Genomic DNA, 24,619 nt, shown 5'->3' with positions numbered 1-24,619 from the left:
GCTGCAACAACCTGGGGACCCACCATCTTTCCATGGCTCATCGACTGAAGACCCGAAATCCTGGCTAGAGAGCTACGAACGAAGCGCATCTTTCAACAACTGGGACTCCGAAGACAATCTGCGGCATGTATACTTCGCCTTAGAAGACGTCGCCGGAATGTGGTTCGAGAACCGAGTCGACCCTGAAAATGTGGAACCTATTCCGTAGCGGCTTCCTGCGGACTTTTACGACCACGGTGCGCAAGGAAAGGGCCGAAGCTATGCTAGAAGCCCGAGTATATATTTACCCGAGACCATAGAGATCTTCACTGAGGAGATGACGCGCCTGTTCCGCCACACCGACCCGGATATGCCTGAGAAGAAAATTCTGTTTCTCATATGCGTGGGGTAAAACAGGAGCTCTTCGCCGGATTGATACTCAACCTGCCCAGGACTGTTGCTAAATTTGTTTCCGAAACAAGAAAACCATTGAGAAGACGCTCGATATGTGGACACGGCAGTATAATCGCCGAAACTACACCGATGTTCAATCACTCGGCAGTGAGGACATGCGAGAAACCATCAAAGCGGTCGTTCGCGAGGAACTGCAGAAGCAATTACCTAGGTCGCAGCCTCAAGTGGCCTCAACAGCCGACATCGTCAAATAGGAGGTTGAGCGATCACTTGGGTTTACTGAAGTGCAACCGTCATCGCCACAGCCCCAGCCGGAAACGATGACCTACGCCGCCATCGCTCGCCGTCAAGGTCGCGCCAGGGCCCTGTAACGCCGCAATTCCGTCGTCCAGCGCCGCCGCCGCCGCCAGCACGCCCACCCGTCGCCAAGCGCAGCTACCCGAGGAAGACATTTGGGGAGCCGTTCTTTATTCTATGGGGAGCCCCCGACCACCGCCCGCTCTGCTATCATTCCGGAGAATCCGGCCTGTGTACCGCCGATGCCCTTACCGCGACATGGGACTCCGAGGGTTCGCCGTCAGTGCGCCGCGTCCACATCTTGGGGAGCGCACACGTGACATTGTCGACTACCTCGCCGCCACTCCGTGGAGTTATCGACGGCCGTCCCTTTCGACATCCCCAGGCCGCTACCTGTCGCCGCAGCGCCATCCACACACTGGCGCAGCCCGGGGGCGCGCTTTTACAATTGCTAGTAGGTACAGCGAGGCGGGGCGCTTTTGACGGTGCTCGACGTTTCTGCGCAGGTGTGAGTAAGAGCGGGTGCGAAAGAGAAAATCTGGGGGCCTTTGCTCCTTGAATATGCGAGTCTGCCTAGGCACAACAGAGGAGGTTTCTTAACGCGTTGTATGCGTTTGTCCACTAGGCATGCCGGCGTGGCGGAGTGTGGTCCAGTTTATTTACGCTCTGCCGCTGGCTGCCCGCGCGGTGAGGCAGTGGGCACGGACGCCCCGTTTGGTGATCGCCGAGTATGAAGGGGCAAGGTAATCCTGACTGGGGTTGCATAAGTCGCGGATCGCTTTTTTTCGTTGCGACGATAGATTGGATTTTTTTACAAGCACTGCTCCAGGAGGGCCCATGTAACCGGCAAACGGAGGTCTCAGGAGAGCACCTGATGTTATATTAAGGCAGACGGCGCAGGATCTCCGGGGCACCCAAGCAGTAGCGGGGGGATCAAAGCTGGAAGCAGGGCGGCCCGTGGGTTGGGGCCGCGGAGGCCGCAGCGTGCGAGGGAGTGTTCGCATAAAAAATAGGTTGTCCGAGAGTGCCGACAGCCGATCTTATACACCCCTGGCACGCGCAGGCCTCTGCGAGCCCCAACCCACAGACCAGTCCGGGTTCTAGCTTTGATGTCCCCGTTGCCGCTTTGGTGTCCTGGAGGCGCCGCCATAATGCGAAATAATGACACGTTCTTTTAATTAGTCAAAAACACGGTCGCATAAATATGATTGCGTCGAGCCGCCAACTTGCGATGCTAAGTTCAGCACTACCGCGCCCCGCGACTTCTGCCGGCACGCCTAGGGACAAGCGCATACAACATGCGCTAAGAAACTACTCCGTAATACCTGGGCAGTCATATATTCAAGGAGCAAGTCACCACATTTCCTCTCTCGCACCGGCTCTTACTCGCGCATGCGCGCAAACTTCCGTCGTCTCCAGGAGTGCCACACCCCGTTGTACCTACTAGCAATTGGAAATACGCGCACCCGGGACCGCTCTGCGAGCCCATATCCGGAAAACTAAAAGCAGCAACCGATGAAGGTGCAGTTGCTGTTCGTCGAACTGACGGAGATCCTCCGCCGCCGCTGAAGACGCCGACGAGACTAGCTCGACGACATAACAACGACATGCTGCCGTCTCGACGAAGCCTTGAAGCAAAGAATACACCGACGAAAGACAACCTGATGACGTCACGTATCTGCCACGGGTCAACGCGATGCAGCCGTGGTGCGACGCCAAGACCTAACTGTAACGCAAGACAAAGAACCACCGACCTCGTCGTGCTTCTCGACGGCCATGCAATCACCGCCTTAGTGGACACAGGAGCCGCCCAGTTGAAGAAAGACTGCATGGGAAGGCCTTCAAATTTGGACCGCTGGAGGACACCTCATTACGTCGACCGGAATCTGCACGGCAAGAATTACTGTTCATGACCGGACTTACGCTGCCACTTTCGTTATCCTCCAACAGTGTTCACTAGATGTCATTCTTGGCATAGACTTTCTGAACTAACATGGCGCAATCATCGACCTGAAGTCAAAATCGATAACGCTGTCGGAAGATCAAGCGATACCGCCAAAGAGCTCTCGTAGTCGCCACATCATGAGTGTGCTCGAAGGTCAAGTGAGCATCCCGCTGCGCTCCAGCATTATTATTTCCGTCGGCACCGAAAGACCCGCTGACGTCGAAGGCGTCATCGAGGGCGACCAACATCTACTGCTCGACTATGAAATTTGCGTCGCAAGAGGGATCACTCTACTCCACGGCAGGAAAGCGGAACTGATGCTAACCAACTTCAGCCAGTTGTTCTAGCACATCAGCAAGGGTACGAAAATCAAGTACATCGCGGAAATTGTGGAAACCAGCAATGCGTTTGTCCTCTCGGATTATGCCGCATCTACCTCGACAACCATAGTTCCCGAACCAGACTTTGACATAAGTCTGTCTCCCCATCAGTAAGCAGCAACAGCTCCAAACTCTTCTCCAGCGATACAGACTGCTTTTCGACGTCATCGAGGTTTCGACAAACACCAGTTGCAAAGCATCGCATAATAGCCGAAGAGTGCGCTCAAACACTCCGCCAGAGCCCTTACCGAGTTCTGACGCGAGAACGTGAAGTCAATGAAATGCTGCGCAATGACATCATCCAGCTGTTGAAAAGTCTGTGAGCATCTCCTGTAGTCTTGGCGAAGAAAAAGGATGGAACCTTACGTTACTGCATCGACCATCATCAACTGAACATGATCACGAAGAAAGACATACACCCCTTCCCACAGATAGACAACACATTAGATCAACTCTGCAATGCTAAATACTTCTCGTCGATGGACCTCAAGTTTAACTACTGGCAAATAGAAGTTGATGAATGAGATTGCAAAATGACCACCTTCATCACGCCAGACGGCCTCTATGAGTTCAAGGTTATGCCATTTAGACTGTGCTCGACGCCTGCAACATTCCAGCGCATGATGGACACGGTTTCAGCAGGACTGAAGCGGCAGACCTGTCTTGTGTACTTGGATGACGTCATCTTCACCAGAAATTTTGACGATCACCTTAGGCGATCTGCGACGGTACTAGAGGCGATCAAATCATCAGGGCTTACTCTGAAGCCGGAAAAGTGTCGCTTCGCTTACGATGAGCTTCTGTTCCTAAACCACGTCATCAGTAAATCTGGAGTCCACCCTTACCCATAGAAGACAGCTGCAATCGCAAAGTTCCCGCAGCCCATCAACAAGGCAGAGCGTAGATTCCTTGGCATGTGTGCCTACTACAGGCGCTTTGTCAAGGACTTCTCAAGCATCGCTGAGCCGCTGACACATCTAACCAAATGTGATGCCGCGTTCAAGTGGGAAACACCGCAGGCCGACGCATTACAAGAACTCAAACGACGCATGCAGATGCCGCCAGTACTTGTGCACTTTGATGAGGACGCCGATATCGAAATCCACACTGACGCCAGTAGCCTAGGCCTCGGTGCCGTTCTAGTCCAGAGGAAAGACAGACTTGAATGGGTGATAACTTACGCTAGCCCTTCACTCAAAAGCGGAAGGCAATTATTCTACGACTGAAAAGGAATGCCTCGCCATCATTTGGGCTACAGCAAAATTCCGCCCTTACCTATATGGCAAGCCATTCAATGTCATCAGCGACCATCACGCACTGTGTTGGCTAGCTAACTTAAAGGACCCATGAGGACGGATGGCATGGTGGAGCCTCAGTCTGCAAGAATATGACATCACTGTAATCTACAAGTCCGTACGAAAACACTCTGATGCCAATTGCCTATCACGCGCCCCCCCATTGACCCACCACCACAAGACAACGAGGATGACGACGCCTTCCTTGGAATAATAAGTGCGGAAGACTTTGTTGAAGAGCAACGAGGAGACCCAGAGCTAAAAGGCCTTGTCAAGTATTTAAAAGGAAATACTGATGTTGTCCTTAGGTCATTTAAGCATGGAGTATCTTCGTTCAAGCTTCAAAACAATCTGCTCGTGAAGAACTTCTCACCAGTCCGCGCCAACTACCTTCTTGTTCTGTCGGCGCTGCATCCAGAAGTACTGCACGCCCTACATGACGATCCGACCACTGGGCACCTTGGATTCGGATTCTCCCAGACGCTATCAAGGATACCGGAAAGGTATTACTGACTGCGCCTGACCGCCGACGTCACCCATTACATCAAGACATGCCGAGACTGTCAGCGACGCAAGACACCACCGACAAGGCCAGCGGGATTACTACTGCCGATCAAGCCTCCTTGCCAACCTTTTCAGCAGATTGGGATGGATTTGTTGGGACCATTTCCGGTGTCAACATCTCTAAATAAGTGGATCGTCATGGCGACGGACTACCTCACCCGCTTTGCTGAAACTAAAGCCCTGCTGAAAGGTAGCGCAGCCGAAGTGATGAAATACATCGTTGAGAACATCCTGCTGCGACCTGGCGCCCCAGAAGTCCTCATCACCGACAAAGTTGATGATGATGATGATGAGTTGAACTCACCCAAGCCATTCTGCAGTACAGTCAGACAAGGCACAGGAGGACAACTGCCTACCACCCACAGACGAATGGTCTCATAGAGTGCCTGAATAAGACCCTCGCCAACATGCTAGTCAGGTATGTCGACATCGAACACAAGACCTGGGATGCTGTGCTGAAACCTTCATTTACAACACGGCGATGCAACAACACAGATTACGCCGTTCAAGCTGGTTTACGGCACGAACCTGACGATGACTCTCGATGCCATGCTGCCGCACGTCACCAACGAAGAGAATCTTGACATCGGCACCTATCTCCAGCGCGCCGAAGCCCGACAGCTCGCCCACCTATGGATCAAAAACCAGCAGCGTACCGACAGCTGACACTACAACCTCCGACGACGCTATGTCGAGTACCAGCCCGGTGACCGTGTTTGGGTTTGGACCCTGATACACCGACGAGGAGTCAGTGAGAACCTATTGCAACGCTATTTCGGACCCTACACTATCATTCAACGTATTGGCAAACTAGACTATGAGGTCGTGCTAGATGGCATTTTGCATTCACAGTGGTGCTGCACACAATATGAAGTGGTCCACGTGGTGCGTTAAGCCATTTTGCACACACTGACGAACTTCCTTATTTTGTTGTTTCTTTGCTACGGGTTTTGTTTATTACTTTGGTTTTTTGCAGCATTGGGCCGATGTTCTTTAAGAGGGGGGTGCTGACACGTGTACTTGTTTATCTTTATCGGGCGACCACGTTTCACCACCTAACAAATGTTATCGCACAGCGCAGGACGCACCTGCATGTATCGGAAGTTTCTGAAATGTTATTCATGGTTTCATCTGCTGTCTGTCACCGAACCTTGCGTAATCAGATTGTATGTATGCATGACGCGAATAGTGTAAAACTTTGTGGAAGACGCGGGTCCCAGCGATTACTCTGGAACATTCGACGACTGATGTATAAAAGCCGACGTGCTTGAACCGCTGATCAGATTTTCGACAATTGCCAACTGTGTTCGCGGCTTTCGTTGAGCTCCGAGTGTAGCCTGTTCTTGTGGGCACAGGTTCACCCAATAGAGTTAGTTTCGCCATTCACAATTTTGTTGCTGTGTCCTCGACCATCATTACCACGTGACAATATATACTGTTCCACCACTATCTCAAAGCACAAAAGCAACAGCAATTCAGCATACGCAGGGGCAATAAATCGCATAACCTCTAAAATTAAATCTCGAATAATAAACCTCTCTTCATCCTGTTGTTTAGCGCTGTTTACTGCTCGTAATCATCAACCAACCCGCCAAAATGCATACTCTTCTGCTGAGATAAATTAATTGCGACTATTGGTACGGACTTCAAGAAGTTATTAGGTGTCTCATAACGTGATGTTAGCACAGCTACAGCAGTTTTTCAAGAAGTTTACATTCAAATACTGTTTAAAGTGAGACTTCCTGCAGACATTGTGATTATCCATTACCTGTGTTCTTGCCACTAGGAATGCACTCATTTTCAGTGCTGTGGTTTTAAAATCTCATTTCAAGATGTATTATTAGCCTCAACATACACTGCGATACATAAAATAGCATCCTCATCATCGGTGTTCTGAATGGATGCGACATGACATGACAAGCACTTTATTTGAAAACTGAGATATTAGGTAGCCGGAGGCCTCCAAGATCAAGTCGGTGGCTCCGCCCACGATGGGACCGGGAGACGAAGTGCCACTGCATTGTTGTGGGCCCTCTGGACAGCCTAGAGTTGAATGTGGAGATTGCTGCTCTTGAGGGATTCCTCCCATTTTTGTTTCATGATGGGTGGAGAGGTGTTAAGGGCTGGGGCACAGCCCTTAACACCTTAACGCCAAAAGAGCATGAGTCATGACCCCATTTGGGGCATGACTGTGAGTGGTCAGGGGCTATACTGTTAAGAGACCGAGGAGTGGGATACGAACAGGCTTACAGAAGTCCAAGTGTGCTAGCCTGAGGTTCGTTCAGTTTGGGGTGGGGGGTGGGTGTAAATGTGCTCCAGCCTAGCCAATATAATGGGAAACAATTTTGTGGAAAGCACATAATGGATCTTTGTGGATGCTGACCTCGTTCCAAGACTGGCTACCCGCGACAGCGTGGTACGTGAAATCATGCACTCTCCGATGGGACTGCTTAGGATTACATCTGCACAGGTTAACTGAGCCATCTAGATGGGCTGGGAACCAAGAGATGTAGCATCCTTTTTCGCTGCTCTCCCGAGTTCTTTGAAGTGCTTTGTTCACAATAGTATTCGCCCATTCAGGCACGAGGGCGGAAGAGAATGATCTAACCGCCGTGCGCAAGTCCGAGAAGATGATAGGGAGAACTTTTGAGTTGTGAAAAGCCAGAACAATCGGTGCTTCCTCTGCCACTTGGGCAAACTTTGTGTAGACAGACGCTGCATTAACCAGGTTGCCCCCATGTCTACAACCGAGACAGCGAACTTATCCCCACTGTCATATCTGGCAGCATCGACATAGAGGGCATCTAGTTTCTGCTGACTGATCTTTTTAATAAGGATGGACTTGGCTCTCACAAATCTTCTACTCTCGTTATGCACTGGGTGGATGTGTCGTGGGACGGGTCAACCATGATGTGGGTTCTGGTTTCCCGGGTCAAGCTAACTTTGGTCGCCGGTTCATGTCTGGATTGGATAGCCGCTTCTTCCAAGATATTGATCCAAGGCTTAGTGGATGATAGTCTCATTATTTGAGCCACTGTGTGAGCTTCTATTAGCTCATCGATGGCATTGTAGAGTCGTAGCTGCAGCAGCTTTTTGGCGCTCATGGGCTGCGGAAGGCCGAGCACGCGCTTGAGGCCGGTTCTGATTAGGGAGTCAAGTTTGACATTTTACGTCTTACTCCAATAATGTATGGTGCGATGTAGACAACATGACTTAGGAATAATTCCTGATAAGTTCTGAGCAGACTGTCCTCTTCGAGACCGTCTCAACAATTTAAGACGTGGGCTACAAGTCTTAAGACATTACTAGCCTGTCCAGTGAGCCTGGTGAGGGCCATCGAGTTACATCCCCTAACTGCTTGGAGGATTTTCAGAAATTCTAATGTGGAACTTCGAAGGAACACCTCACAAAGCAGGATTTAAAAATAAAAAATATCCAAAAAAAAGCTGACAGCCACTTTAGCATACGCTAAAGAGGATGAAGACAAAAACCTTCCTGCTCATGAGACATTCATTAAATTACTTGACTGTTGTCAGGACAGCATTGTCCTGTCCGTTTCTTCTTACTTGTGCTCGCATCCATACTTGCTGGAACCCCTTATACATTCACCATGCACCAACTGGCCCAGCAAACCACGCTACTAAATTACTTGACATTTTCATTTGAATGCATTGCAACTTCCTAATGTTTTCTTCCACCAAAGTTCGTGGGCATCATGCCTTAACTTTGCCCTAATTAAGACCGCAGGTCATGGGTTTGACGCCTGCAAGTCGTGGGTTTGAGTGTGTTAACTATATCTTAATTAATTTCACCATAATTAACACTAACGGCCGTGGGTTGGACTCTCATCAAAGGTCATTGGTTCAAGTGCCTTAACTCTTGCTTAATCAATTTTGCCATAACACCAAAGATCATGGGTACAACTCTCACCAAAAATCCTGGGTTCGAGTGCCTCAATATACTCTATCTTCATTAACTGTGCCTTAATTAACACCAAAAGTTGTAGGTTCGACTCCCACCAATGATCGTGGGCATGCGTACCCCTTCTTGGCGGCACACAATTTTGGTGTCATAACACCGGGCATCAGATTTTTCGTCCATCTAATAAGGTTTTCACTTTAATATGCGACTTCCTCCTAGTTCCGAACTTCTTGAATTTAGACCATGCGAAAAAAAATTATGGCAGAAACTTCACTGGAGTTGTCCAAGTATGCATAAGCATTGTGCCATTTGCTCATCTCCACGAAGCCCAGTGCCATTATAAATATCAAGCTTGATCCTACCAGTATAAACCTGTAGCGGTCCTTATCAACCTTAGCAGGCTAGACCCACCCTTATCAACCCTTATCGCTCGTTCTCAACCTTATCAAATTCAATCTGACCCTTATTAGCCCTTATCGGTTCTTATCAACCTTATCAGACTTGATCCGACCTTTACCAACCGCATCAGAATTGTTCTGAGCATTATAAGCTCTTATTGCTCTTCGGCACCTTATTCATCCACATGTAACCATTATCAACCGTGATCACACCCATATAACCCCTCATCACTCCTTATCATCCTTATCAATTCGCTCAATTCTTATCTGTGTTGCGTGACGCAAAGTGCATAAGCCCTCAGAGATCAGTGGCATTTCAGTCAGCAAAGGAACACGCCAATGAAAGGCGCATCTCGCGCCCACTAAAACGCATCGGGGATGTGGCATGTTTGACATTTTCCGCAAAATATGAATTTTCCCAAAATCTACAGTGCTCCAAGTCGGGTCTGCGTAGGGCCTCAGACATGGCTTTTATTCCACCATGACCAAATTTTTCAAGAAAGCCTTTGTAGAAACTGTTCTTTTTTTACATTTTTTTACCGCCGGTGCAACACATTCGTATGGTTCAGATATATTGACCTTCTTCAAGCGTGGGTGCTTAGTCCATCGGGCAAGGCACTCGGCTTCTCAGTGTGGGGTGGTAGGTTTGAAACTCACCAATGCCAATTTCTTTTCTATTTTTGTTGTGTTTTACACTTTAATTTACATAAATAGAAGTGTTTCCTTGTTGGGTAGGCACTGAAACGCTTACACATTTAAATATATTATGTAGATTTGCTGACGTAAATATTACCCACAGCGATGTCCGTGCAATACAGGAAAGGCTTGGCATCGCAAATGTGAAAACAGATATGCACCTAATGTGAAGGTGCATTTTTGCAGGAAGCTTGCTACAACTTATTACAGCAAGCATACAATGCATTTTTTACTGCACTCTTTAGGCTCTCGAAGCAAACGTTGTCACATTGAGGAGCATCTACAAGTAAGTCTCCTTATACTTTACGAGGTTGAACAGCTTTTCAATGCAAGCAAGCTGGTTTAGTCATGCACCTTCAACTGACGCTGGAGCATGCACATGCTTCGCACAGTACTAGTACAGCACATAGTGTGCCGTCGACATTTTATATCATGCATGGTGTTGCTCGTGATAGAATTGCAACGGCAATGTTTATCAACACGTCGAAAACTCTTGCTCAAAGTGAACTATTTATTTGGACCCGGCATGGAAAGAGTTGAAGTATTAAAGACCGTCTTTAGTTATTTTTATATTACGTGGGCTGTGAATGTCTATCCGAACAGACCCACCAGAGCGTCCGCACAATTCAGCGTGCTTTACAACTTTGCAGCGGCGTGCATTGGAGACAAGCAGACGACAAAAGCAGTGCAGCAGAGCATGGTGCCTAGAAACGACTTCTTGTCATCACTGCTTAGGTGTCATTCTCGTGATTCCGAGTATTTTATTTTTTTGCTAGACTAAAAGTGCCACTCGAAGCTTTGTTCTAAAGCTTGTTTTCCTCCTCTACACTTATAATATTAAACTAGTCCTTGTGTAGGCTATCTCCACTGTTTACTTGCAAGGTACTCAAAGGTGCAGGTGAACACTGGCTGTACTGAGAGTTAACACATTGTCTCCTAGTACTGCTATGGCTTCCAAGATTCATAGCACCTGAATGTTGCCCGATCGCTACAACATCCTCTTTCCATGATCTCCTCGCAGCACACTGCACCGCATCTCCGAGGGTATGCAGTGGTATTACGAATTTGACAGCTTCAGTGCCACTGGCATTGTTCGCCAGGGCATGGTATAGTTACTGTATACAGAAAGTCTTGGGCAAGGGAAGCTGCATAGAACAGCCACCCCATGGGTATGGGCAACACAAAAAGAGAGAAAAATACATGTTTCAGTTGGCCTGCTTTTATTATGCTTCAAATCACGCCCAAAATCCCCCACTCTTCCTGTGTGCTCAACTAGTGATTAGACCACAAGCAGATCTCAATGCTATGACTGCCACACAAAACCATGACGGCAAAATGCTGTAATGTGGTGAATACAAAAGGTGGATGAAGTTCAGATCACCGGTAGTACCAATCACAGGTGGCTGAAAATTGCAGTAGAGGGCAACATCAAAACCCCAGGATAGCACAGGATCAATAGCACCATCACGATGTGGACGACTCTCTTATAGCCAAGGTCCTTCACTGCGGAAAGCTGAGTTCAGTGGTGATGCATGACTAGACGCAAAAGCAGCGTACAAGATGCACAGGAGTGAAAATACCTGGCGCAATGTCTCTGCACTCCTGTTGCAAGTGTATCCCTTGCGCAGTACATTTCTCTTGCAGAACACATGTTAGTGGATGCCACTTTCATGGCCACCCACAATTTTTAGTGCAGCTTTAGTCCATGTGCTGCTGCTGCATGTGTTTTCTTAAATTATGCTTTCGCCGAAAACCAAGTGAGCAGACCTTGCACTTGAAAGGATAATCGTCTGTGTGCATGCGCTTGTGTTTACCCAGGTTTGAACGGCTTTTAGATTTGTATGGACACATGTTGCAGGCAAAAGGCTTGGCATTTGAGTGACTTCTTGTGTGCTGCACCAGACACCTCCTGTAAACAGTCGAATATGGACAAAGGTGGCACTGATAGAGCTTCTCCCCTGTATGCTTGCACATGTGGGCTTTATAACAGTCCAAGTTCTTATACGCCGCTGGGCAGACCTCGCACTTGAAGGGTTTTTCTTTGCTGTGTGACATCAGGTGCGATCTTAACTTGCTATGTCTAGGTGATGTGTATGGGCAGAGATGGCACTGGAACAGCTGCACACTTTCCACGGCCTTGCCTGTGCCATGGAAAGTTCGCTCCTCGATGGTGCGACCAGTTGTCGCTGATGGAACTGCAATTTGCAAAGGAAAAGAACACACTCTGAATTTACTACAAAAGTTACCTTTAGAAACAAAATGATCTATCGTGGTTCTTGTCTAGTTCCATCACAACACCATCCCGCTTACATTTAGCCTATATATATGGCAGTGGCTGACCAACAATGGCCTCTCACAAGGTATGTGCTGTGAGATAACAAAGGAGACGTCCAGGCAATTTTTGTTTTTCATTACAGCATTGTAGCTAAAAAATTCCCACATCGTCTTGCGTTCCATCATCAACAAAATCGATATGCAGCCCTAGGCCGTTACTAATTTGTCTCACAACTTAGCATATACAAGCTTGAGTTTGGTAAAAACCAGAGGACATCCTGACTGAAGGAATGTTTCTGACTGAGAGCAAACTATCATTCATGAATAGTCGACACCGCTGCCCATATTTCGACTCCGAGAATTCCAGGTTCAGTGCAGTGATCTCACAATTATTAATGATCACTGCACTGAAATGGGAATTCTTGGAATCGGAGGGCGCATTTTCTATGACTATGAACACGGCTTGACGGCAGCTGCAGTCTCGAAAAGTAACAAACAATATACACAAACTGTGATTTCAGAGTACCCATGCAATTCAAATCTTGAGTTAGAGAGAATATAGGGGATGAAAAGCTGAGAAGTTAACCATAATAGCTATCCAGTTGTGCATGCTGTTCTGGGGAGAAGGCAAAATAGTGGTAAACATAAGTGGAAAAACCAAAGACTCTGCGTCAAGGCCAAATCTGTCCAGAACGAAAAAATATATCTCAATGTGTTTCCCAAATTTTTTTATCATACAAGTATAATATGACGTCGGTCTTTTCGCAGTCTCACATATAAAAAAAAGTACATGCAACATTAGACTCTTCCCTCATCGCAAATGAAAAGTCTGCACCTCCATAGAGCTGCATAACTTGCTTCAAGTATGGCGTGAATTCAAGGAGCTGCTGTAGTGCAGTGGTTGAAATATTCAGCTCGTGAACCAGGGGGAAACGTGTTCAAGTCTTTCTAGGGGGGCACTCTTTTAATGCGTAACTTCAGGCTAAGTATGTGGCGACCATCCGTCACTTCGCCGTGCCACGCCATGAGAGTCCTGACCCATTGCTCAGGAAATCCAGTTTACAATGCCATGCGTCGTCGTGGGGGTCATTGCCCCCTGCTTTTTCTTGGAACCGAAGGAGCTGCCCGATTCGCACGCCACCACAGCCACTCAGCAAACCTCCTTTTACTTCTGAATAAAGCCAATCAACTCACCGTTCTCAAGCTGTCAAAACGTGTATTCCTTGCCTCCACCAAACCAAGCTTGCAAAAAGTGATGACCCAGGAAATTTATGTTCTTTTTAATATTAGCAATGGACGATGCTGCTCCTGCACCTGCTTACAGAGACAATGCCGCGATTACATCTCCTGTCATCACCGCAGAACTTCAGCTTCCCAGCTTCTGGCCCCAGAATCCTCGAGTATGGTTTATGCAAGTAGAAACCCATTTTCAACTCTGGTGCATCACTTCGAAGACAGAAAAGTTCCTGCACATCGTTGCCACACTACCCTCTGACATCGCCGATGCCATAGACGACTTGCTACCGCGTACGCCTTGGGCCACAGCATACAATGACCTGCAATACACAGTCCTGCAGCACTTCAAGCCATCCCAGCAGAGTAGGCTCCAACAGCTTTTCTCCGAGGAACTCTGCGACCAACGACTGTTGCAACTCCTACAACGGTTGCGTCAATTATTGGGTGAGCACTCCAAAACAAGAACCAGCTTCCAATTTTACACGAACTCTTCTTGCAACGCCTCCCACACTCTGAACGCATGGTATTGGCCAGTTACGACGAGACGAGTCTCAATCGGCTAGCTGCACTTGTTGACCGAATATATGACTGCTCATCTGTGGCACAGCTACCTATCACCACCACGAGAGTGTCAAGAGCCTGGAGACAGACTCTAGACCGCCTTACCAGTGCACTGGAGAAGCTGATGAAGGGTGGCAACACTGGCAACCAACTGCATTGCAATCATTTGCCTTCATAGTCTTGCAGCGCACCTAGAGACTCACCGTGGCAGTTGTGCTGGTACCACCATCGCTTTCGCAAACAAGGAAATCACTGCACCCAGCCCTATTCGTGAGCGGGAAACGCACCGGCTAGTCGCTAAAGCGGCATGCAACATCGGCCCTCGCACAATTCTCCTATTCCTCATAGTTCACCGCATCACAGGCATCTGCCTCCTGGTCAACACTGGAATCAAGCGGTCTATTGTTCTTGCGCAACGGCTGCAGATCACCAATGCGGCAAGTCGACAAGCATGCTCCACGCAGTGAACAACACTGCCATCACATCGTATGGGCTCCAGTCAATAATGCTAGACATTGGACTCCAACACTTGCACAGATAGGTGTTTGTGATTGCCGACATAAGCTTTGACATACTGGGAGTGGACTTCCTCAGCCATTTCAACCTACATGTGAGTGTTCGCGATTGGTGCCTAAAGGATGTCGCATCCCTTGATGTACTTGGCCTGCTCACCTCAACTGGCATCCATACATTTGGCCAGTCTAAGCACACGACAACACACTTGCCGAGTACCTGCAGCTCACAAAGCCCCGAAACAATGCGCTGCCCATGAAACACAAGGTGACGCATCATATCACCACCACTGGCCCACATGTCGCCACCCGGCCGCAAAGGTTGGCAGGACGCAAGTTGGAAGTCGCCCGCCACGAGTTCAAAAATGTGCTTCAGCTAGGCATTATTCTTCCTTCCTCCAGCAATTGGTCTTCTCTTCTCCATCTGGATCCAAAGCAGGACAGTGGCGACCGGCAGCCTAGTGGTGATTACCGAGCTTTGAATGCCATCACTACTCCGGATCAATGTAACCCTTCCCCACGTACATGACTTTGGCACCTTTTTCACAGGAACCAAGATACATCAATCAATCAACCAAAGACATCAATCACTACTCTATTCCACCTACTTGAGTTTGTCCGCATGCCTTACGGTTTGAAGAATGCAGTACCAACTTTTTGGAGGTTCATGGACGAGGTTACGCATGGACTCCCATTCATTTTCATCTACCTTGACGACATTCTCATTGCAAGTTGCACAGATAAAGAGCACAAAAGGCACCATCACCTTCTATTTGAGCAACTGGATAAACACAGCCTGGTCCTACAGCCTCAGAACTGCATTTTCAGAGTTGAAACCCTGGATTTTCTCGGCTATAGCATTTCAACCCAAGGCATCAAGCCACTGGAATCATGGGTGCGGGCAATCGAGGTCTTCCCCTCTTCAACCTCCTTGCGAAAGTTGCACGAGTTTCTGTGGCTCATAATTTTGCAAAGGTGCTTCATACTACCCTGTACGCAAATTCTTCAGCTGCTTACCGACCTGCTGCATTGCGACCCCCAAAACAAAAAATGGCTACCTTCCACTGGTCCTCGGAGCAAGAACCCTCCTTCCAGGAAGCCAAAATGCGGTTGGCGACTGCAGTGTTACTGATTCATCCGTTGCCCAATGTGCCAACTTGCCTTACGGTAGACACACCGACCACGGCAGTGGGCGCAGTACTGCAGCAGCAGGATGGCACAGACTGGAGGCCGCTGGGCTTCCCAAGGTGCCTCAAACCTACAGAAGCTCGCTACCACACATTCAGGAAGGAGATGTTGGACATCCAGTGCGCTGCCAAGCGTTTCTGCATTTTTCTTGAAGGCTGTAGCTTTTACATCCTGACCAACCACAAGCCATTAACCTTCATTTTCAAGAACAGCAGTTCCTCGCATGCAGAATGCGAGTTTCAAGAACTTTCCTTTGCCTCCGAATTTTCTTCAACCGCCATATCTCCGGGCTCGAAAACCGGCCGCTGACGCACTGTCGTGGATCGGTGTTTTGCCTGATGGCCCTGTGGATTTTCAAGCTGTAGCCTCCGCCCAGCAAAACGACCCTGAGCTGTGAAAATTGTGGGAAAAAGACTCTTTGCTGCAGCTTGCGGAGGTGCCGCTTCCCTACAGAACAACAGTGGTCACGTGCGACACATCGCAGACAGCTTCTCGCCTGTTCGTGACCCATCAATTTTAACGGCCAAAATTCGATGACACCAGCACGGTGTCACGTGCACACATTGAACACACATTGCTCGATGACAGCGGAAACAGTCTGTGAAAATGTTGAAGTTAGGAATCACAGCAGCAGTCACATGGCAATTGACCTCCGTGCATATGTCGCTTCAATGCGTACAAAACGTCGAAAGCACATATGCGCATTTGAAGCTATTGGCACTATGCGCACGCTACAAACATTGCAAATCGATTTGAAGATGAGGCCCACGCAGGCGCTCACTTTAGCCACGTCGCAGACTGCTTTCAAGCCACACAAGCACCGGCAATGCATCCCTACGGCATCCGCCAAAGGAGTCTACTACAGCATCCGTGATTCGCGTGCCAACGCCGTAGTAGACGCCGTGGTTGTGTGCACTCTGTAAGCGGCAGGCGAGGAGGACATCAAGGCACCATAGCAGCCACTGGAGAAGAACGCCCCTCCTTCCTCGCCTCACCCTCCCTGCCTGCCTGCCTGCCTCGCATGCCATAGGAGAGGGCATGCATCCGGCCACGTTCCTCGCTCGCAGATGCAAGATTGAACCACGCTCGCCAGCCGACCCTCACAAGCTTTCACTCATACGGAACCTCATGGCGATGGCAGAAATCTGCCTCGAGTGTCCATATAATTATTGCTATAGCAACAAAAAATTTCAAAAATTCGAAAGTTCGAAAAAAATAGATGCACAAAGTTTACAAATAGCTCTCCATCAAGTACAGATATTGCGATTCTGTAAATGGCATCCATTAGATCCTTCAAAGTGGACAAATTCAGTATGTCAAATTATATATTACGTGAATTTTTCACATTGAGTACAGGGGTTCTGCAAAAGTTGTATTTCCATATTACTAAATTTTTCTTAGATAAATGTATAACATACCAATTTTGTCTGCTTTAGATGTACTATAATACACAATTCACAGAACTGTGATATCATTTTTCTTTGCTGAGTTACAGAAATGTAAACTTGATAGTTTCATTTTCTGGAAATTTGGGATTTTTGCCAATTTTTGTAAAAATTGACGACCTAAATCAAAAATTCGAAATGAGCAGTCACTAGATTTAAAGTTTTTCTTTTAAATGTAACGAACCTTGTTGAAGGAAGTTGAGAAAACACGGCGCAGCACGGACTCTGTACCCATTGCAGATGGCTTTCAAGATACAGCGGCCCGGCCAGGTGCATGCAGCCGCCCGGGTCGCCCAGAGTAGAATGCACACCCCCCGCCCAGTATCACCCTCCCCCTGAAGCCTTGCGCACAACAGAAGGCGGCACACTTCCTCCCCACCTTCCTCCATTGGGTGCAGAAGATTGAGCTCTGAACGCCGGCTCACCCTCGCACGTTTTCACTCACGCATACAGAATATGGCACGCAGCAACAATTTTATCACCCTTGTACTTCACACACAACCTCACTGCGACACCTACGCCAATGGCAGAACTGCCTGGAGTGTCCACATAATTGCTATTAGAATAAAAATGCAAAATAGGGGGATGGCAGAGCTGTTGTGAGATAACTATAATGATGGGAAGCTAGTTCCTCTCCCGACAACCTTCCTCCGTCCAGCTGCTGACTGTGTTGAGCCGGTTAACTGTTTAACTCTGCTTGCTGCCCACTCCGATCGCATGTAACAAGCTGTGGCTGTCGGCGTTCAGGAATGGCACTGCTATAACAAATGCAAAGAGGGGTCACAGGCGACAAATGACACGCAAGCTCCACCAACGCATCGCTTTGGTGGCCCCAAAAGGGGCCTCTTAAGTAATGCAAGAAGGTTGTCACAGCAGCCTCTCAGCTTGAGAAATCCAGAAGAAACACTGGGGCAAGATTGCCACAAGCATCTCGCCACGTACATCTCACTGGCTCGCACAAAAAACTACACGTTCATTAACCTTGCTTGCTTTATACAAAGCTTGCCAGCATCCTTCTCCAAGGCATACAGGTGCTCCACATACTGCAGCAGAAGGTCCCTCACGAAAACAAAGCCCCGGAGAGAAATCACCTGCATGGCCAGGCCTCTGCGAGGACTTCCTTGAGGCAGCCTGCCCTATCGCGTCATCACTGCCACCATTGCCGTCACTTTCGCCGTTGCTATCCGATGCATGCATGTTCATGACAATCGCCTCATCAGTTAGAAGTTATGATGTTTCTAATGTGTCGTCTGCATGTAGAAACACTTCTGAGCTCTGAAGCGTCCTACTTGACTGCAGACAAAAGTTCAGGCATCACTCCACCGGTGGGAGCTTCACGGGCTTTGCATAAGCCTGCCTCAGAGAAAGTATGCTTTCCTGAAGCAGTTCTATACCATATAAGCACTTCGGACAGCACACCAAATATATACGGCACAGTTATCAATAGATTGATCTTCAAGCCTCATTGCTACCTGCTTGTCTGCGTAGCCATGTCCATCAAAAAGACTAACTCGTTCAGGAATCAGCCACGATACGTGACCTTAAAATTGGCAATCATGCTGGCACCAATAGGCTGCAAGCCTGCCATGCTATTCGACAGCAGGAAAAAAACTTCCACATTTGAGAGCTTAGGCATGGAGTGGTGGGCACTACAATTATCAAGGATGAGTGCCACCTTCCCCTTAGATTGCTCGATACATTAATTGAACTCCAAGAGCCACTCACGAAAAAGTTCTTTTGTCAATTATGCCTTGCAGTTGTGATGGTAGCATACCGGTATCCTGGTATGCTACCATCAGTGAGCCAAAGCTTGCTGTTTTTGCTACTTTTACACGTATGATTTGAGTGCATACATATTGGACAGCAACATCTGAAAAAACAGTCCTATTTCGTTGCCATTATATACACCGGTGTCAGTGTAGTTGTTGAGGATGTGGGGCAGCCTTTCCTCCACCCACTTCTGCTTCACCTCTACATCAAGCGAAGCTAGCTCGCCAGTGACGGCTTTGTAAACAATGCCATGCCTCTCTTTGAAGTGCTGTACCCGGCCGCTACCTGGCTATAACTCCACACTGTTGAGTCGAGTAAAGTGCTTCCCCTTTGTGGCCAGAATGGGCCTGGTGATGGGCAAGTTCATGGCACAGGTACTGAGAAACCAATCGTAGAAGGCCTCTTCCACTTCCTTATAGGCACCTTGTCGAATATGTTTGCGTTGGTTGCCTATCGACCAGTTTTCTCAGTTGAACTTCTCTGCCAAGCGGATGATTGTCGATAATGTTGGTTGCAATAGTCCATACTTCTTCACCAAGTCACACACTTTTTTACCGTCTTTGTAGTCCTTCATGATACTGCGCTCTCTTTCCAAATCTGGAGCAGTGCATTTTCGCGGGCAACATCGTGTATTGCCAATGGTCAGCGGGCAGATCAGCCATCTTCCATTTCGGCGGCGAGTCAAACGAGGCGGAGAAACGATGTGGCCATGAACGACTTCAATGCAACCAACAAAGACAAGCACGAGCAGCCTAATCCGTTGGCAGAACTGAGCAGAATGATGGGTTAGCGAGCAATCTGGCAGAGCAGTGATGTCAGCACAGTTGGCGCGGTCCATTCGTGTTTAGGAGGGTGGTGTGGCATAGAGCAGTGGGTGCTATTAGTGTTCGGAGGGGTGGAAAGCCGACAAGAGAGAGGTGCGCGAGGCTGGCGATGTGGAAAAGGCTGGCAAACAGGATCTATACTATGAGCGCGTGGCGGCCATTGGGGTGGTGGGCGAGGGTGCAGCAACTTGAATTTTTCATTTCTTTTTCAAGGATTTTGCATTCCATTATGTTTTGGCATGGACACCCAGCAGCCAGATTTCACCATTATAACCACTAATACTGAATGAGGGCATTGTAGTAAGCGGGTTATTTCACCATAGAAAACATACAAAAGTTGACGGTGCAGCAGCTTCTAATTACTGTAACCAAAATATTGTTAAAACTGATATCATTATCCAGGGGTTCGACTGCAGCACTTTTTTTATCAAAAGCATAGGGTGACATGCGTAGATATCTTAGTAAAATCCATCATGAATTGCAGATTGCCTGCAAGATTTCTACAAGTACTCGGTCCCACTTGAACATGCATCACAGTAATGAATTGCAAGTTGCTTTATGCCAAATTATTTGCGACAGACGGGTGCATAGCAGGCATTTGGCAAGTTCCCATGGTGAGGCCACAAGGACAGGCATTGCTGTAGTCGACTGGTCTATTGGACCCATACTCCCTAGTCTACCCAAAAGCATTTCTGTTGCAGTTGGGACTAGTGATTGCCTCCTGCTCTCTTTTGTTACGCCAAGTCATGAGTTCTCAAAGTGGATTCTGCAGAACCCAGGGTTTCCACAGGCCCCTCCTGGGGTTCCATGCTCGCCAAGTGGCTAAGATGGTGAACACGAGATGCACTCGATCCAAGGAGCATCTATTACACATGCCCGAGTGTCAGAATGCACATCACAGTGCGTAACAGAAACGCACAAACCTCACAATAAATCCACCAGCAGCTTGTAGCCACCAAGCCTACGAAAATGGGCAGCACACCTAAGCTTTTGAATCCGAATTTCGGAGGCCGTAACTTACCACCATGCGCATTTCTGCCATGTGTAGATAGGTGCCACTAGTACGCGTGCTGACATATTCGTCGGAGGATAAAAAAAGAAATGCGCAGAGCAGCACAACCTAGTTGGTTCTCATACAGTAGCTCGATGAGTGCGGAGCACCACAAATGCGCGATGCAAAAGAGCAAAATAGGCGCTAGCGTCCAAACAAAATTAAGCAGTGGAGTCCGCATCCAGATAGTCATGAACGGAAATCGTACATGATATGTGACTGACAGGAATGCCGGAATGCTCCGTGCCTAACTGTGCCCTTTTTATTCTTGCGCATATCACCATGCATAACACCGCTTTGGCAGCTGGCCGCTTGCCTTCATAACTGCGTAGTCGCGATCCATACCGCGGTTACGTTCACATTTGTTGCAGCAAACGGTAGTTCAATTTTGACTTGGAGCAGGCGTCGGCCGCATGCCTTCAGAACCTTCAGAACCGTCAGGTTGCCGTCCATGAACACGCCAACAGCAGCTGCGTTTTGTCTCCAGTAGTTGTGGCAAACAGTAGTTTCGCTTCGACTCAGTGTGAAGCTATTGAAGGTTAAAGCACTGGCTATATCGAGATGGACAGGCGATTTGTTGGCGGCCAGCTCACTGGTGCGAAAATAATTGAGATTTGCACGCGGTAGTGAAAAGCTCGTCTCAGATGAAGGTATGCATTGCGAAGGAAGTCGCAAGATGATGAGAATTGCAGCTTTCAAACCACTCTAGCGCAAATAGAAACAAGATTTGCTTATTCATTCAGTAAATAAAAGTGTGTTGACATAATTAGAATTTGTTTACTGTTTTCTTGATACCCTCAATAATTCAGCATTTGGTTAATTCTGATATTTTTTTCAGTCCCGTCAAATTCAAATTAACGATGCTTTACTGTACTCAAAGTAGAGTCGGCACTAATTGTAAGACCTCTTGTCATGAAATGTTTAAGTGTCCCAATACGATAAGCACTTAAAACTAATTCTTTCTTGGCATGTCTTGACTGCGATGCTTTTGTCTTGGCTGATAATGATTACACCCAGTTTGGACCACGTGAGTTGCATGTTGCTGTCAAAATAGCCCGCCCAACTACACCATTGGCCCCAAATATGTTGCATGTTACACCTAGCCTCTTTATTCGGGGGGGGGGGGGGGGGGGGGGTTGATTCCTTGGCGCTTCAAGGAGCTTAGCAGGCTTCCCTGGGACCAACATGCTTGAGAACCCGTGCGCTAAGTGAAGCCCTCACCATTCACAACCCTGTGCTGGCTGCCCCGATAAAACATGGTACGTACAGATTTCTGTTGCAAGGGGTAGAGGGGGCATCCATTGTAAGCCACACTGGATGGACACCTCTCTGCGCACTTTCCAACCTGGAGCCTGGCTTCCCACATCCGTGCTGACCACTTGCCCACAAAGACAGCTCCTCGGCAGCACTCCTGGAGCAGTCACTGCAGGACATTTTCATTAACACAATTAACTTGCTGTAGGAAGACATAAGAAACTTATGTCAAGATTACAACGACGAAATCTAGCATATAGCGAGTTGAAGTACAGCTGTTTATCAAACAGCAGAGTTAAGGATCTAAGCTTCACCCTGCCGGTTTTAAACAATATTGGGGCTTATTTAAACCTCCATGAAGCTAATTTGCATCCTAATCTCTATCTCTATGATAAGGGTAATTCAGCCTGTAATTGCTACCTTTTGACAGTTTTAAAAACACTACAGGAATCATAACGTAAAAAACTATTTGCTTAGGGCAAGTATTGCTACGCAAATGTAAACACTAAAACATTGAAATCTAGGCTACAATGTCAGTAAAACTTAAGAGTAAACTTTTCCACTGTATTGGATCCACAGATGCAAGTAGCCTATTCACAGCGGATTTTTACATCATCAGTGACATTAACCCTGTAGTACCCAAGCACAGTTGCACAATCATCCCAGGAAAATTGGAACAACTTCATCCAGTCATGGAGAGAACATTTCTTATTTGAGCTATACTTATTTAGTATGGTAATTAGAAAAACTGCTTATAACTATAATCAACTGAAATTTGATTCCTGCATATAATTTTTTTTAAATGTTACTTGGACTTAGTGTAAAGTTTTCCATGTGTAAATTATCATTTTGAGGCACCAAGCTCAGCGTAGCATACATGATATGTTGGTCATTACAGGGTTAAAATATGTATGTAGGCTGCTATGTTGTACACAAAGTGAGGTTGCAAAATAGCTCTTTATTTGACAGTACGTGGTTTGCTCACTTCAATGCAGCATCAGGTGCACAGGACCGATTTTTGCCATGTTGCCCATGAACCAGTGGGGAAAGCACAATGAGCAAGTCCAATGAATCACCGCCTGTTCATCAAATGACGAGAATTCAAGCAAAGCTTCAGCGCTGCCTAACCGCGACCATCAGGTCCACATGGCCAACACACATGCTGCTAGTGCCAGAGCGCCAACAGTGCTGAGCCTGAATTACTAAAGCTCGTAATTGCACAATGCAAAGCAGCCAGACAGTAGAGGACAGGCGCTACGATCTACACATTTCAATTCTGTTATTACCAGCATTGAGGAGAAGGGCCCTATTCAGAACCAGGCTAGGTCACAGCACTAAGGCAACAATGGAGGATCATACTGCGACAACTACATCCACCCTTAAGGCTGCTCACCTGCTGCCAAAATACACCATTTCACCACATCAGCATATCCATATGTATGCTCAATATCTCATCTGGACTATAGCACAGTTAGCCATTGTCAGCTTGGACGAAGGCTTCAATAAAAGTAAGCACTCAAATCTTGTGCCAAATGAAGGCTTTAATTACTTTTAATATTACAATTTTGCCAGTCTTCATCCATCCTTATTAATGCAAAAACATTATATGGCTCATGAGGCAGAAAACCCAGTGTAATTGTCGGCATTGGCATTACCAATAATGGTCCAGAAAGTAATTGAATCATCGACTTTTGGTGGAAGTCAAACCCACGACCATTGGTGGGAGCCAAATCCATGACCTTTGGTGTTGATTTCAGCAAAGTTAAGTTAGAGTTAAGGCATTTGGACCCACAACCTTTGGTGGGAGTCGAACCCACAACCTCGCATTGTGGCATTGTTGCAATGCTTTTGCATTCATCCAAGTAGGGATAACCGTGCCCCTTGAATTTTTATGTATGTATGCTATACCACAAGTCATTGCATACATAAAGAAAGCAGCATGATCTCACACCATAATTAAGTTGAAACAATAGTAGCGAGTAGGATAGCAGTGTGCAGTAGCAGACAGCTGCTTGAGCACAGTGTGTTAAATACAGAGTACACAATATCCAACCTTGCACTTCTTCCAGGTTTTCAACAAAGTGCCTAGAAAGCTCTGTAACATGGTGAATGTATGGGTACCTCTGTTATGTGCTTCACTAAAGCTGGCCTTCAGCTGAACACCAAAAAGTGTACCTTCACTAACATGAGAGCATCAAAGTGCTGGGCCACCTTGTCAGCAGAGGCCATTCAACCAAACTCTGACAAGGTTTCCACGGTACTCACCTTTCCTAGCATGCAATGCTAAAGAAAGCGACAGAATCTATCTCACAATGACTGTCGACGATAATGTGTTAGCACCGAATCAATATAGTGACCCAATGTACTGCCACTGCCGGAATAAGTTATGTACGAAGCGTGTCCAAGGCCTGACTACCCAGTGACCCAGCTAGGTGGGAAAACGGTTAGATACAAACACACACACATTATATACATAGCTCCAGAAAGTACGTGAGGTAGCCTAACAATGCTAATGCATTAAAAAGCTGTGCAGCTTCCTGGATATCGCTTCTTATTTTTACTGCTTCATCAGGAACTTAGCGACCACTGCAGCATCTCTTCACAAGCTGCTAACT

The 24,619-nt window shown here is 47.5% G+C and overlaps 1 protein-coding gene across 4 annotated transcripts in view; it reads right to left on the bottom strand.

Moving 5' to 3' along the window:
• Window positions 1-24,619, bottom strand: part of LOC142592637 (uncharacterized) — a 62,232-nt gene that overhangs the window by 12,275 nt on the left and 25,338 nt on the right. For 3 of the 4 annotated variants that reach the window (XR_012830753.1, XM_075704194.1, XM_075704192.1), the window contains exon 3: window positions 22,018-22,173. Coding sequence is in view for 3 of the 4 variants with exons in the window: in XM_075704194.1 (XP_075560309.1) it covers window positions 22,018-22,173 (156 nt within the window). In the remaining variant the exon portion in view is untranslated. Of the gene's footprint in view, window positions 1-11,092; window positions 12,085-22,017; window positions 22,174-24,619 lie in introns of those variants that run through there. The other variant, XM_075704193.1, reaches the window with a different exon arrangement.

The sequence above is a fragment of the Dermacentor variabilis genome, chromosome 9, assembly GCF_050947875.1.
Source record: "Dermacentor variabilis isolate Ectoservices chromosome 9, ASM5094787v1, whole genome shotgun sequence".
In the NCBI taxonomy this organism is placed as follows: Eukaryota; Metazoa; Arthropoda; class Arachnida; order Ixodida; family Ixodidae; genus Dermacentor; species Dermacentor variabilis.
Note: the sequence above shows the minus strand (reverse complement) of the source record. Positions and strands in the feature narration are given on the sequence as shown.